The 16,128-nt window shown below is 43.4% G+C and overlaps 1 protein-coding gene across 1 annotated transcript in view; it reads left to right on the top strand.

Annotated features, from left to right (window-relative positions):
- The window catches only part of MYO1D (myosin ID), a 163,684-nt gene that overhangs the window by 83,848 nt on the left and 63,708 nt on the right, over positions 1-16,128 (top strand). The window contains exons 17-19 of the mRNA XM_009329974.1: positions 5,731-5,954; positions 7,098-7,242; positions 7,838-7,942. Coding sequence (XP_009328249.1) covers positions 5,731-5,954; positions 7,098-7,242; positions 7,838-7,942 — 474 coding nt within the window. The remainder of the gene's footprint in view (positions 1-5,730; positions 5,955-7,097; positions 7,243-7,837; positions 7,943-16,128) is intronic.

Below are 16,128 nucleotides of genomic sequence, written 5' to 3'. Positions count from 1 at the left end.
GTTGCTTTTCCCTGTGCTCTGCAGGGCCCATTTGATTGTTTTCCTTTCTTTCTTTCTTCCTTTTTTTTTTTTTCCCCTTTTTTTAATGGGAAATTCTGAGCTTGGAAGCAGACTGCAGTCTGCAAACAAGCCTATAATGCGTAGATTGGTATATAGGGTTTATATTCTGCTAAGGTGATGGACTTGATCTGCGTTAGGTTTCTTTAATCTTAGAAACTTTGCCAGAAGCTCACTGAGGTTTTTAAGCTGATTCTAAAGGTACGTGCAAATCTCCTTTTCCATTCATTTGAATTTTAATTTATTAAATTTTAATCAAAAAACACGTGAATTAAACATACTTCAGAAAAGATTTCAGTACTTCCCGTAAGATAAGATATGACTCTTGGTTTGGATGAATGCTCTATTTCTTTTTGTGCGAGTCCCAGTTTCAGAAGCTGCCAAAGCAGCTGCCACACTGGGAGGAGGGGGACCACCGATGGGATTGCCATGCAGGAGGATCTCCCTTGGTCTGGAGCTCTTCGTGGTCCCAAGTGGTCACTTCCACCTCGCTGGCCATAACTGGAGGAGTAAAAGGGACTGTGGTAAAGGAAACAGCAAGGAACTCTTTTCACTGGAAGCAACCATAGAAATATATACGCCTTCTAATGTTCGGGAGTGTTGACTGAATTTCTTGTGTTGTTCAGACTTTGTTCTCCAACCTTTTCCTTTCTCTCTGTCCATCCTCCTAGCCCTTTAGTCATAATTTCACTTGCCCTCTTAATTTTCCTTCACCTGACCTTTAGGAGGAGAAAGCATAGAGGAGAAGGGAGAGGTATTGAAAGAGATGAGGAGAGACCATGGGTGGGGACTGGATGGGGGGAATGTTGTTTGTTTGTTTTGCTGGTTTTTTTTTTTTTTAAAGCCTAAAAACTCCTTTTCTTTCCATTTTCAGCATAACCATAGTTATTAGTCTCTGCTCTTGAGTCCTTAATTTGCTGATGGTCCCCTTCCCTGCGTACACACGTTGTGGAGTCAACATATGCTGCTGGTTATTCCCTTTCCTATACCCTGCCCTGCCTTGTCTCCTTGGGCAGCTCTTCTTGTAGAGGACAATCTATTCCATAGTGTGGCCTGCACGATGTCTCTTGTTCTTGCTTGGTCACTAGGCACTGCACTAAGTGATGACAAAATCGATTGCTTTGGAGTCTGCTCTTCAGTGTGTCACTTTGAAAATTGTCATCAAACAAGCTTTTCTGTGAGCCTGGCTTCCTCTGGGTTTGTCCTACGCTGCTGACACCCCACAATGATGGCAATCGGTTTTCTTCTTGTGCCCACTTCAGTGCCAGTACTCCCCAATCTTCCTCATCATATCCTCCAATCCTTCCCTTGTGTCCTGCACACATCTCCACCTTCTCATCTCCTGGAAATACTGCCAGATCCTTCTGGTATCCTCTACCTGTTTGGCTTGGCACACAGTCTCATGTGGCTCTGCCTGGGTAGGAGCTTTGCCTGTGCTGGTTGGGCTCTGGAGATCAAAGAAGGTAGATGGCTCTCGAGTTCATTCTGAGGCATTTCCAGCAATGTCACTCTAATTTGAGGCGCTCTCTACCCTGCTGTTGATTTTTCCTGAAAGATGTATGGACTTGCCTCTTTGAGTCTTCTGTTCCTCTGTCAGATTTGGTTGAAGCTGGTTGGAGATCAAGATGTCGGGGCAATCTCAAGAGGTCAGATGGCGACAGGATTCTCTTTAGTCTCATTTCTGTGGGAAGCCACGTTAACCAGAAGTGAAAGCCCCAGAAGGGTGGCAAAGGAAGTATCATTTTATTCTTGCCTGTAGGAGGAATGATACGGGGCACTGCGATTCTGAGGCTTGTTTACCCTATCCTTGCAAGATTTGCTAAATGCAAGTGCTGAAACTGCCAGCTTGCTGGTGTGTAGCTTTGATTTAAGTTCAAGCAGAAAGCTGCTCACTGGTTGTCGAGTTTCAGAAAGGTGATGCATGTGAGCTCTTGAATCCTTTCTGAACTATATATGAAAATGGCTTGGACAACATCTTGGGTACAGAGGGCCAAAAGAAAGAAGGAGAATCCTGGATGCACAGATCTTCCTTCTGTTGGGTTTTTGATATGCTGGTCTCCCGTATTTGGCCACGGCTCTACCATTGTCCTCCAGCATAGAACAGAAAAGTAGCTTTTGCAATACGAGAATCTGTTAAATGCTGTGATAAACTTAGCTCTGGAAATTTGATTTTTTTATTTCATTTTACAGTGCTTAATGTTCTTGAGTTACGAACTGGATGTGGGGGGACGAATTGGAAAGGTACATTGAGAGAGGTAGTGCTCTCCCATATCCAAGTCTGAGAAAGGGGTGTAGGAGTAGGAAACACTCCAGCATCCTCGTTTGTCTTGCGTGTGGTTCTGACCTGTTGCTCACAGCCACACAATGCAGAGTACACAAAGTGGCTGCTGAACGAGGAGTTTGTTGCTTTGACAGCCTCCTCTTGTTCGTAGGTTTGAACTGTCCCATGTTTCTGGAAGAGACTGCTAGACCATCGGGCAGTCAGCTTGCCTTGGCAGTTCAACATCACTGGTGGACTGCTTTAAGCAGAAATGAGCCCTCTGGTTGAAAAGAAGAACATCAAACTAGAAAAACAATTAATTTTAAAAATATTTGTACCCCATTCCCTGGGAGAAGTTTCTTCCCATCTTTGGCTTTCTCCTTACGTTTGGGAGGAGCTGCTGTTGTGGCTGTTAGGAAGGTCCTTACTAGGAGTGAGGTTATCCAGTTATGACAACTTGATTTGAGGACATGCTTTTCATTAATAGTTTACTGCTTGTGTGTAGCCAGGGGGCATGCCTTGGCTGGATAATTGGATTTGGAAGGCTAGTGTTTGTAGTAATTGTGACACTTCTTGCTGTGAAGCCAATTTCTGCAGCGATGCAGCTGATACAACATCGGGGCAATCTGTTACAGCGCCTTTGTTCCACAGATGTCTGACTGGTGTAAAAAATAACCCCAGCAAGACACTTTCCTCAAGAGCATGCCTACTTCAAGCACAAGGAAGCAAAATCAAGACCTTGTTCTGTATCTAAAAACAATTCAAAATGTTTTTGGGAAAAACTGACAGAAGTGAAGCTCTACAAAGTTTTTAGCAGCTTATACAAATTTACCGTGCACGTTCTTTTGTTGAGATCCTTTGTAATGTTCAGAAGGCTGTTTAGCTGCAACCTGGAACGCTTTGTTCCTCATTTCTATTCTTATTAAATTAAAAAATGAGAAGTTGGCAGTAGGTTTTTACCCAGTTTATCTTGTTTACTGTCCATGCATTCCTCGCAGGTACATTTTGTGACACTTCAGTCTATGTTTAAATGTCTCAAGCAATCCAAGTCTTCTTCACTTTTCTTTATAAAGGGGCACAAATTACTTCAGTACTCTTTAGATGCTCAAGTATTTTATCCTAGTTGCTGATTCTGTCAAATTCATACAGTTTCTGAATCCGATATGCCCTCAGACAGGGAAATGCTAGGTTTAAATCAGCCTTGCACACTTTGGGTGAAATCCAGGCCCTGTGCAAGTTGGTTTTAGCTTGTGGCTTCAGGAAGCCCTGAGCTTCTCAGGGGCTCTGGTGCCCCTTATACAGCAACGTTCTTGTATCTCTTTGAGATATGCAGGCTATATAGAACTAAAACAACAATTATAATTGAGTGCACTGAAAGGGAACATTAAGAACAGCATATGTGATGCAGAGGATGCTGCTTTCCCTCAATCTGTCTAATGATTTCAAAGAATAAATAAGGAAAGTGTTTTATATTATTTTATATGCATGCAGTGTTGAGATTTTCAGTACCAGTCCACTGTTCACCGTTTAACTCGCGCCTTCTCTTCCTGCCGGCTTTGTTTGTCAGGTCAGTACAGCAGTGCTGGTTTTCTGCCGCGGTTACAGCGACTGCTTTTTGTGCTTCCTGCTCTTACCTTTCCCGTTGCTGTCCCGTGTCCTGCCTCGCTTCCCCGGCTCTTCCCATCGACCGCTGAAATAGTCACATCCTCCTTAGGAGAGTGGCTCCTGGCAGGGGCTGGGGTCTGATACGGAGCACGTTGCCTTCGGTCACCGTGCATGTGTTGAGTTGTTCCCCTAGTTGCTTGCTGTGCTTCGTTTTCTTACTTTGCTGTCCAGGATCATTTCCCTCCTCCTCTTCCTACCAACAATATACAACGTACAGTGTAGGAGTGAGCTGGGCTCCATCTGCTTCTCAGCCGTATGGGACTTAGCAGCTGCAGTTTGGTCTTCACCATGCTAAATGTTCCACAGAATGGGGGGGGTGTAGGGTGATTTCGTACTATTTCGAGGACTGTTTTCTATCTTGGAATAAAGTGTTGGAGGTTGTAGGCTTACAGTCGGTTTGACACGCTAAAGTACAAGTTGAGGGATGGATTGGCTCAGCCTTACCATCAGATGTTTGGGCAGCATTGTGTAGGGTCTTGACTCTGTTCTGGTGTGCTAGAACAGAAATGTACTTTACGGAGCATCAAACACACCGGTGAAGCGGTGGGTGCTCAAGCAACTTCCCAGGCTCTGCTGGCGCTACATGGACCATGTCTGTTGTGAACGGGAGGTATCCCATGCAAGGACAGTGAGGCCAAGGGAGAATGAGGAGGGGTTACTCGGACAGAGGTTGAAAGAAGAGTCTCCTCTGCTTTTGAGGCGTTTGGGACCCAAAATCTCTATTTCCTCTTTGAATTTTGAGTGTATAGAGGAGAGCAGCCCCTCACATCTGCTGTACTGCTTGCTACATATAGGTTTTTTTCAGCCACGTATCAGGATTATCAGTAAAGCTGTCAAGAGAACCTTTGACATCAGCTTCATAAAGCGAATATCATGTTGGAAATTGCCTCAGGTAATTAATTAATTCCTCTGTAAATAGAAGGCTTGATATGCATCAGTGGTGCTATGGGATGTTTCTCAAGAGGGAAATAAACTCTCCAGCAGGGCCCGTAGCGAGCAGTGAAGCACTCTTCGTATGCAGGAGACTCGTTATCCTTCCAGTTTAATTCTACAAGGAAACAAAAATACAATCTTCATCTTGGCGGATTATATTAGAGGGAAAGTACAGCTGTTGTCGAATCCCTCAGGGATGTGCATGTCAGCTGGAGAGCGCTCAGGTGAATACGCATTTCTCTGGTTACAGGATGGAAACAGCACAACCTGCCCAGCCTGGCTGAGCGCCGCCATGCTTCGTTGTGCATGGGGCCTTCAAGTTAGGAGCTGATAGCACCGTACAGTCACGTCAGCACTGCAAGCAGTCTTCCTGCACTAAGTCCCAGAGTGCCTCTTTGCACGGGGCGTCGGAAGGAGAAGTCCAGAACGTGGCGTGTTTCCTGCCTGTGCTGCTCCCCGGGCACAGTTGAGACTCGCAGTGGTGCTGGCGGAGCTGGCCTCCCGTCCGGCAAGTTGGGAGGGTATCATCTGTATGGCATATTTGCTTGCTTTTCAGCACATGGCCTGAATAGATATTCGCCAAGCTATTTTCAAAGTGATCTTCTTTTAATTAGTATTAAAATTGTTTCTCGATACACTGGTAAACACAGTGGTTTTTCAGTGATGTTTTAATTGGATTTTATTGGCACAGAGAAGTCACTTCCTTTAAAATAAAACTAATATATTTATGGGTTTGAGCAGTATAGAGGGAGTACAGAAAGAAAAAAAATATCCTGCTTTATACTGCTAAAACTGTCTTCTCCACTGACTCTTAGGTTTGGAGGGGCACTTTGGCTCGCCTTCGCTATAAGAGGACAAAGGCTGCCCTCACGATACTCAAGTATTACCGCCGCTACAAAGTGAAGGCCTACATTCATGAGGTTGCCCGACGCTTTCACAATGTGAGGCTAATGAAGGATTATGGCAAGCATGTGCAATGGCCCACGCCACCGAAAGTGCTGCGCCGATTTGAAGAGGCACTCCAGACCATTTACCACAGGTACAAAGAAAACCTCTTGTCTTTTCAGTCTAACCTCAAGGAGTGAACAGCTACTGCTTGTTCCATAAAAGTTGGAAAAGTGACTGAAGAACATTAACTGGACGTCATAGATGAAGAGTCAGTGGCTTTTGGTACCCTTCACCAGGCAAATAATTATTCTGTTTCAAAGATTTAGTCAGGATGGACATTGTACTTCCTTCCTTGGCCCCTTTCTGGTTGGTTTCAAAAGAAAAGAGCAGCTGCTCTTAGATGGGGGGGAGAGAAAAGGAATCTTTTCGACTTTGTCAAGACTTCTTACAGGAAGTCAGTACTTTTCTGCAATAGAATAAGCAATGTTCTACTACCTACCCATATTCTATGTGCAGAAGAGGTATTTTATACCTTTATTACAACCTCCTAATATCTAAAAGCTAGTGACTTTTTCTCTGGTAAGTTGTAGGCAAAGAAGTTACGATTCCAATTTGAAAAATGATGACTTCTGAAAGTCACTGAACAAGAGAAATGCTGGCTGGATAGGGCCTCTAGAGATCTCCAGCCCAGCCGTCTACTTGAAGGGGCATTACCACCAGATCCAGATCAAGTCAGCCTTGGTTTTTTCCCCAGCTGTCTCTTGAAAGCCATCCACAACCTATTTGGGTAGAGAGTCCTGCTTTCTGAATAAGCTCAGTTACTGTAACTACAGAATTTTAGCTGCTAAAAGACTTTTCATAGCATTAACCCAGGAGACCTGGTGCTGCTGCTGGAGGCTGGAGTGTGGTGTGGAGTAATGGATGGGCTACCCTGCCCTGTTTCATGTTCCAGCTGGTTAGGTTTCAATTGTAGGGCCAAATTCAGCTATTAAAGGAGAATGATGTTGTAAATGAGCCAAAAAATGGGCTTGCAAAAACTTTATTGCAAACAGATGTGCCAGTTGACTTTTGGGTAGGGGACGGGGAGTATACCAGCCAAACTTGTTAGGAGTCAGAGATGATATGTAACTTTAAAATGATGACTGACGTTTCCAGCTTTATGAGTGCAACGGAAGGACTTCTTTTTCCCCTGACATTTGTAGTGTAGGGGTGTCCTTGTTGTGCTGATCTGGCAAACATAGTCCTCATAGTGCGTGGTACAGACTGTGGAGCTGATTCAGGCGTTTTGTGGCAGGTGGAGAGCAGGTGAACTCATCCGGAGTGTCCCACCAGAAGTCCTACCTCAACTGAGGGCCAAGGTTGCTGCCATGGAAGTGCTGAAGGGTCACAGAGCTGATATTGGCCTACAAAGAGCGTGGGAGGGGAATTACATCGCACTGGTGAGTACAAGTGAAGTGATCAATGCAATGGCTGGGGCTTAGGATGCTAAAAGGGTGGAAATTTGAAAAAGTGACTATTAGTTTCTTGGGAGGGAGAAGTACTTTGAAATTTCCTCTGTAAATGGGTTTATGTCGTTTCAGAGTCTTTGACTTCTACTGCACCTAGGAGTGATTTTTCTGAATACTAAGCCTAGCTTGAGCATGACAAGCAGCATTAAAAGATAATGAGTAATGCCATCAGCTGGCTCTTCAAATGGCCAAAGCTAGGAAAGAAGTCGATGTAAAACTAAAATTCTAGATATAATGGGTTGTTAAGAAATAGCATAAAATGGAAAAGAACAAAGAAATTCTCTCTAGGCAAGTTGCATTGCTTCCCTTGACTCCGTCGTTCCTTTAAGCATTTTGTTTTGTTAAGGCTTTTTTTCAGAAAGCATATAAAACTCCGGATGCTCTGCTGCTCTTCAACGAGGCAGAGACTGGAGGAAGCCATCGGAGGAGGTGGTGCAGCTGCAGTCCTCTCTGGCCCGCCGTGACGTAATGCAATTACTTTCTTCAGTAAGCAAGAAGAGTTATGTGCCTGTCTTTGCTCTTTCAGAAGCCAGATAACCCTCAGACCACGGGCTCTTTCATCCCTGTCGCCAATGAGCTGAAACGGAAAGACAAGTACATGAACGTTCTCTTCTCCTGTCACGTCCGCAAGGTAACCGGCATCTGCGTGGTCTGCAGACACATGGGCCGGGTGGGGAAACTTCCTGCGGTCGAGGTGAAATCTTGGGAAGCCAAGGGCGAAGGAGGTAAACCTGGAGATGCTTTAACAGATGGCAGTTCAAAGCCGTCCTGTTTCGGTGTCAGTGGTTTTTTGATGGATATGTAACTCTGAATCTATTGCACCAAAGGGTGCTTGGCTTGGGTGGCTTCTGTGGCCTCTTCACGTCGGAGGCTTGAATAAATTCGCTTGATTCTGTGTAACTGGTTTGGGTCTGACTTTTTTCATAGCCGAATGGGGTTTTTTGTTAACTTGGTTGGAAGGCTTAAAAAACTAATTAGAAAAATGTGCTTGCATAATTTTTTATGAGTAGTTCATAATGATCTAAATGATGCTGGTTTTAAATGTCTGTCAGGAGAGGATATTTTGAATTTTACAAAGCCAACAGACAAAAACAATTTCAATGGCAGGCCGGGGCTGCTGACATTCAAGTGTTTTTAAGACGCTGTATATTCTGTTTATTTCTTAAAATGTGCTATTGCAGTTGGTCCCCACTTGCCAGAAGTGGAGCATGTGTGTGATTCTTGTTTATGATTCTGCAAATATTGTATTTAACAGTAACAACAGAATTCATTTTGCAGCATAAAAATCTCACTTTATAACAAAACTTCTTTGCTAGTGGTAGTGAGTTATATTAGTTATTCAACAGTGATCTGTGTATTTAAAAATAGAAATCTCTTACTGCTTTCCAAACAAAAATATTTCAGTGGAGTATTCCACTACTTTTAACGTGTTTGCTTTAAGAGCGTGGTTCGCTGGTTGAATGAGTGGTTTGAGTGAATATTGGTTTCTATCGTTGGGACTAAAGGAGGATCGGGTGAGTCTGGATCCAAACCTCCTCTTTACAATCTTGCAGCAGTTTGGCTGGAAGCTGCGTTAGGGACAGGGAGATACAGGAGAATTTCCCCCGGCTTTTTTCACTTTAGGGTGAAAACAAAATAATTCCTCTTCTAATTCATTTAATGAACTGGTTCCGAATTGTTGCTGTTTCTAGCTAAACTGGAATTATTGTAAAAGTACAATATTCAGTTCTTAAAGATGTGATTGTAGGAGTTGTTGTTTTGAATGGGAATGGAATGACAGTGAGGGGAATGTACTGGGGGTGCAGAGGGTATATATTATACGTATACCCGGTGTGGGAGTTTAATTTTGCTCACTTTTAAGCTTTTAAGTCCTTATGTTTCTCTCGCTTGCTCCTGATTCAGCTTTGAAGGACAATCTCCTGTGCAAGCACAGGGGAAAGCAGATTTCTGAAACGCAGATCCATACCTTATCCTGTTCAGTAATTGCACGCATGGAGCTCCTGCCTTTTAGGCAAGTGACTGAGCAGGTCTTTTTTGTTTGTGGTGTATGGAGAAATTCTTGAGCGTACGAACAGGCCTTGTGTCTGTGCAGCCTGTTACTGTGTTTACTTGTTGGAAAAATCCACTTTCTGCTGGGGTTTGTTGCATTGGTGTCCCAGCACTTCAATAATAAAAGCTCTCTGGAGCTGGAATAGGTGTTACCTGTCATAAAGTGGATTTCTTCCTGAGCCTGAAAGTTTACTTTCAGTGCTTTAAGAGGTGAAGAAAGCTTTAGCTTACCATGGGTGCTTAAAAAAAAAAAGTAGCTCAGCTGAAATAAAATACTGCAGAGACTGCGAGGTTATAGACTTGCACTCTTGTGGTTTTTAAATTATCTTGTAACTTTTTTGATCTTTTTAAAGGTTAAATTGTTGGTCGCTTTCTTCTATCAGAGAGGTCAGGCTTAATCCTCTGCTTGCCTGCTTAGTTAGGGATACCTTTGCATGGCTTTTGAAATCATCAGTAAAGGAAGCGCACGCATGAGCACGGCAGTAGAATATGTACATGTGGAGACAGCGGGGCTAAGGTAAGGCAAGCTGACCTGCGGCTGCCAACAGCGAAATGCGCACAAAGCCATGGGTGATGGGTCAGCTGGCACGGGGGAACTGCTGCTCATCCACAACCCGGCTGTGCCCGAGTCTTTGAGGTCGTTAATACTTTTTCTGGTCTTCATTCTTAAGGACCTGTGTTAGACAGAAAAAATACAGCTAAATTTAGTGAAAATACAGCATCTCCTTTAGGAAAATGGTGGCCTTAAAGAAGCAAAGAGGAGCACCTCTCCTCCGACAAATGGACAAAATCATCTCAGCATTGCTGTTGAGGACAAGGCTGCAACTTTGTAGGATCTTTAATGCTGTGTGTAAGCCTGGCGATTTCAGTACATCTCCATGTTCAAACTCAAAAGCAAATGACCCCTTTCAAATCCATGCTTGGATGCAATATCTTTTTGAGTGAACCGTTTGTCTTCCTTCTTGTATGGACAAGAAATGTCCAGGCGAGCCTGAAGTGAACAAAGGAGAGAAGATGAACAATCCTGAACTTTGAAAGCTAACAAGGCAAATATTTGACATTTCAGGATTTACCATTTCACTTTCCAACCAATGTACTTCTTTAGGTAATCTGTTATGCCTTAAATTTGAACATCGGATTTGCAGACTAAGCAACAGTGAAAGCTGTTGTAGAGCCTGTAAGTAACTCTGTGTTTTGACTGCAAGAACACAGTCTTTACCCTGAAAACAGCGTTAGCCTTCTTTTACTCTTCACACAAAACAATTTATATCCTAAGCTGTCTTTTTAAAAGAAAGGTGTTTCTCTTGTCAAAAATACAAGCTGTAGTATTCTGCCTCTTACCCAAAAAGTAACAGCAGTCTGAGGATCAGCTTTCAGTGCTATGGAGTGGGGGGAATTTCTTCTGATGCTACATTCTTCCCTTTTCTTTTTTAATAAATAAATAAAATCATAATTTTTTTTTCCTTTCAGCCTTATCCTTCTTTAACTTCCCCATGTCATACCAAATGTTGTTTGCACAAGGGTGGCACTTGGCGTTAGCACATCCAGGCTGTCTTGGTGGTCAGAGCATTTGAAAGGGAGCGACTTTCACTGCAGGGAAGTTCGTCAGATTTCTTATGCTGAGCCTGGTTTGTTGCGGATTTGCAAATCGGCTGTTGCTGTTTGATTCTCAGCTGAAATTGGGCTCACGCAATGCTTTAGCAGGGGACTGAAGAGTGAGTTACAGAAATGAAAATGTAATTCATTTTCAGGTAATTTCATTGCTTCCCTTAAATAACATTCTGTAACAAAGCATCAGTCCCCAGAATAAGGTTGCTCAACTTAATTCGTGGTATATTTTCATGATTGAGCTTATTTGAAGATTCTTGAGCAAAAAATGTGCTGTTACTGCTGGTCCCTTAGCCAGGCAGAAGGGTGTTACTGGTAACGAGAGCACGCTTTGGTGAGTTGAGGTGAATGTTTTATTTCTGGAGCAGCATCAGACTTCCTTTGCGGGGGTCAGTAAGGTGCCGAACCATCACGCCACGCGTGCGGTAGTTCTTGACTGTCAACAGGAACGTGAGGTGTCTGCTCTTCAAAATTTTCGCATAATTGCAGTCTAATACACTTCTTTCCTTCGAAAGAAAATAAATTAAAAGGATAAGTACTGGGCAACTTGAATAGACACAAGTTAAGCCTGGAGTTCATGTATTTAAAAATGTTTATGTATAGAACATATCTTATGACCTGTAAGATATTTGCTAACCGTTAAATTCTTTGAGACAGATTTTTTTTTAGCTGACAATTGACATTGTTCTAGTGGAGTAATACCAGCTCTCGCCAGCCGGGGAACTGCTCTTGAAGTATTGATAACTGCTGGTAAAGTTTTCTGTAGCTTGAGTGCTTGGGGTCTTAATTTCAACAGCTTGAGATGAATAATAACGGGTGAATCTGTTTGGACCGAGGCTTTTATAGCTCTTTTCATAGGTCTGTGAAGAGACTTTGAAGTCTCGCTGATGGGAGGTGCATGCGCTTGCTTTCTCACAGTAGGTATAGGTAGAAGCAGGTCATTTCTGCCTATGGAAAAATACAACTTTTCTGAGCGTTGTGGTGCTCTTCATTTTTTCAAAGGACATTTTCAAGTTTTTTCCTTGGGAAAGCGAATGCATATTTCATGCATACCACCAGATCTTATTGTATCACCTAGGAAACAACAGTTTCTCTCTTTTTTAGAATAAGGCTTTTCTTCCCACTTTCTCCCTTGTCATTTGTGGCACCAGGCTCCCTTGAGAGGACCGTCTCTTCCAAAGCCCGGTGCCCTGCGATGTCTAGAGGCCCCTGGCAGAGACCTGACAAGCTCATATGGAGGTTTTTCTGCTATAGGCTAGACTTTCATTTTTCCCCATAAGCTAGTCAAGAAACTAAATTAAGACTGATTCTCTTTTGGATCAACAAAGATATAAATAAAAAATGCCCAGAAGGTGCAGAGAACACAATGCTAGGAAGGGCTGTTCTCCGGGAGGGTATAAGCTGTATCTGAGACCATAAGGCCTGTCTCTACTCCTACAAAATCGAAAGAATAATGGCATTTGCAACGGTGCTGGCATTTCTCAGAATCTCTTCTGTGCATGCTTCCCAATGTGGCAGTTTACTTCTAAAAACACAGTGTGTATTATTTACATAAATATGCCATAGATGCATGAGGCACCTGAAGCAAAGCGATTGCTTGGAAAGAGCTGAAAAGGACATGAGTTCCAGGGCAGCGAGAATTTGCTTCTCACTTAAGATAAACTGCTGGACTTCCCCTTCAGTACATCTCTTTAGCCGCTCAGCTGAATTTATTGTTTGGTGGGAACACTGAAAACAGTGGGTAACCACAAGAAAGAAGGGGAATTCAAAACATGCTTGTAGAACTACTACGGTATTATATTCCCTTGCAAAAGCTGGGCATGCTTCCCATCCCTGCTTTCTGGGCAGCAGCTGCAGGACCTTCTGCGGTGGGGTGGCTCTGGTTGCACAGCTCAGTGAGGTCTGCTCCGTTCGTCACCGTGGGCTCCATGCTGGAGGCGGGCACGGACAGCAGGGAGGACGTTGAGGTGGGAGCAACAAGCAGGATCGTGGCAGCGAACAGGTGGTGTTGTCAGACTCTTTAAAAAAAAAATTAAAATAAATCAAAAAGACACGTTTGGGAACCGTGGCCACACAGCATCAGACCTGAGGTCTGTGTCGGGCAGATCACAGCCTAACGGACTGGAGAAACCTTTGCTTAAACTCCCCAGACACGGAGCGTGGTGTGCTCTAAGCTGCACAGCCAAATTACGGTTTGAGGAGCCTGTGCTACTCTGCTCAAACAACTCAAGGTGTAGCACCAGACACTCCTAACCTACTTTCTCTGGGCCATTCAGTGTTCTTAGCCTTTATTTTCTTTCTCCCATTCATCTGCTTCCTAAAATAATCTCAGTTATTCAGCAGCTCTTCCTGTGAGATTTTCCAGGCCCTCAGTCGTTTTCTTTACCTTCTCTGAACCATTATAGTCTCCACGTTCACCGTCCCAGTGCTTCACACACTATTCCAAGTGAGACCGTGGCACCCAGGACATTATTCCCCATGCTAGTCTTTCCTGCATGCTAATGCCTTGCTTGTTTTCGGCTGCCTCACGTGTTTGTGCCAAGATCTATCCAGAGCTGTCTAAAATCATCTTCAGTTACTTTTTCTGAGTTGGTGCTGTTAATTTAAAGCTGTCATATAGCTCTCCAATTTGCATTTTTTTCCTTTATCTGCTCTGAACTTTGCCACTCTGCTGCCTGCTGACTGAGAATATTTAAGTTCTCCAGTTGTCTCCTGACTTCACCTAGGAAAATCCTATTTATGTTCATACGCCTCATCATGTCTCACCCTCGTCTACCCTTCTCAGTTGATTAATAAATATCTCTGTGACTGTGATAGACCGATGACTCCAGTTTTGCCTTAGTGAAAAATACTTTCTACTTTGTGTCCTACTTTCTCACTTGCTTTTGACAAAACTTTGCATCTTGCCTGGTGACTATTTAGTACCCAGCTTCTTGGGGCATCTGAAAGTCTAGGTGGCGTCAGATGTTCTCCTTTGGTGTAGTATTTCTTGGACAAATTAATTGTAATGTTAGTGAGACGCATGTTTCCTCTGTGAAAACCCCGCTTGCTGGAGCCTAACATTACCGGCAGCCTAGAAGAATATTTGTGACAAGTTGCAGTGGGATGGGGAGAGTTTAAATGATCTGTGTTTTATACCCTGTTATCCCAGGGTATAAAACCACTTCTCTGGAGAGAATATAATTTTGTTTCCTGCCATAACATGATCCTCCCACTTCTGTTTTTGTAAACAATCACACTAATTCCATAAGGTGTGGAATAGTGATTTATTATCTTCAGTGTTCCTGGATCTTCCCCAGATCAGATGTTACTGTGAAGGTACAACATTTAGTATCTTGCATCCTTTGAATGAGTACATTTTTAATAAACAATTGCATATTTTTACAATAATTTTCGAGAGGTGCTTATGTGGCATTTGAGAGCAGTTTTGGTGATTTAATTTGTCAGGTACTGGAAGGATGCTGCTGCTGGAGATCTCTTTGGTGGCCAAAAATAGCCATGAATTCAGAATGCCAAAATACCTAGAATTAAGAGAAATTATATAATTATATGACCACTGTACATGGCTTGCTGCTGGGCCATGTCTGTTACTTTGCATCATTGGCTGGTGCTTAAATAATCTGTTCTCCCATTTCTCTTACTACACAGAAACTGGATGCATGAACTGCAACAAAACACTGGGATGTGGGGCTATGCACTTGGCTGTTTTCAACTGTACTTGCTGAGGGGTTCATATATTGCCATCTTCCAAGAGTTAATTTTTACCTTATCAGAACTGTTACATATAATTGGTATTTCAAAAAAAAAAAAAAAAAAGTTTTAGGGTTGATCCACACAAAAAACATTAAGTACACTGCAAGACAGGGCTTATTTTCCCCATACACCGAGTGCCTGGTTATGCAATCGCTATCCCGGGCGGATAGTATTTTGAGTTCAAATTCAAGTGAACCAATTCCTTGAGTACGCCTAAGATTATTCCGTGACGGTTGGGACATATATATACAGATAACCTCTGCTGCTGTTGACTGCCAGTGAGATTTCAGATGATAATATAGTGGTTTGCCTCAGCAGGCAACTAATGGTTTCTCACTGAATTATAGCACGTATCTGTAATTGGTCTCAAATTTACAACTGTAGAGCCCAGTGGCAACATTAAGATATTAAGATATTAATGTTTCCCAATGGTGACACTAAGCTGTGTTTGCTGAACTACTAGAAACTGTCAGAATTTTTCAGATACTGTGAAGTCTGTTTTCTTGGTAGCGTATGGGCTGATGAAATCACAGAATGGTTTAGGTGGGAAACCTCTGGAGGTCTGTGGTCCAACCTCCTGCTCTGAGCAGGGCTAACTTCAGAGTTAGATGAGGTTGCTCAGACTCCCAGTCCGCTGAGTTTTCAAAATCCCCGAGGATGAAGGTTACACGGCCTCTCTGAGCCCTGTCCCAGGGTTGCCACCCTCCGGGGGAGATTTTTTCCCCTTATGTCCAGTTGGACTTTCTGCTGCTTCATCTTCTGCCTGTTGCCTCTTGTCCTTTTGCTGTACTTCTCCGAGAAGTCTAGCTCCATCTCCTCTGTACCCTACCTTTGTCAGAGGGTACAGTCATTTGAAGACTAAAACACCTTTGCCTCTTTTTGGAAGCCAGTATTAAAGTTGTTTGAAGTGCACTATGATTTTCTTAGTAGTATCTTATAGGAGCGGAGTGGGAGTCAGGAGACTGGAGTCCAGATTCAAAATAACCGGAGAATGGTACAAGCATTTAACAGAAACCAAACCAAACAAAATCTCACTCAGTGGTCAGTTAGCCTCAGAGGTGCACAGATGCCTCTGGGTGCTGTCTGGTTTGGTCTAGAAGTTTGCTGGATGCTGTAGCTCTGCTCAACGTGTTCCCAGAATGGCCCTAGACAGCGTAGTTGGACAGCAAGCTCCTGTTTAAAGAATTTCTTTTGAGGAGCTTGAGCCCACCAGTGATCTTTAGACATCCTTGCCTTGAATACCATGTCCTTAACAGAACACAGTCAAGTTAAAATATGGGTTGAGTGATGTCCACCTCTATAGAAAAATCTGCTGTACTTGCAGTACGGGTCTGGCACAGCTGAACTGATCTCACAGCTTGCTGCTGCTGAACAGAGCCCTCCTGTTTTCTTCCCCTGTTTATCACC

The sequence above is a fragment of the Pygoscelis adeliae genome, unplaced genomic scaffold (assembly GCF_000699105.1).
Source record: "Pygoscelis adeliae isolate BGI_AS28 unplaced genomic scaffold, ASM69910v1 Scaffold718, whole genome shotgun sequence".
Taxonomy (NCBI): Eukaryota; Metazoa; Chordata; class Aves; order Sphenisciformes; family Spheniscidae; genus Pygoscelis; species Pygoscelis adeliae.
Note: the sequence above shows the minus strand (reverse complement) of the source record. Positions and strands in the feature narration are given on the sequence as shown.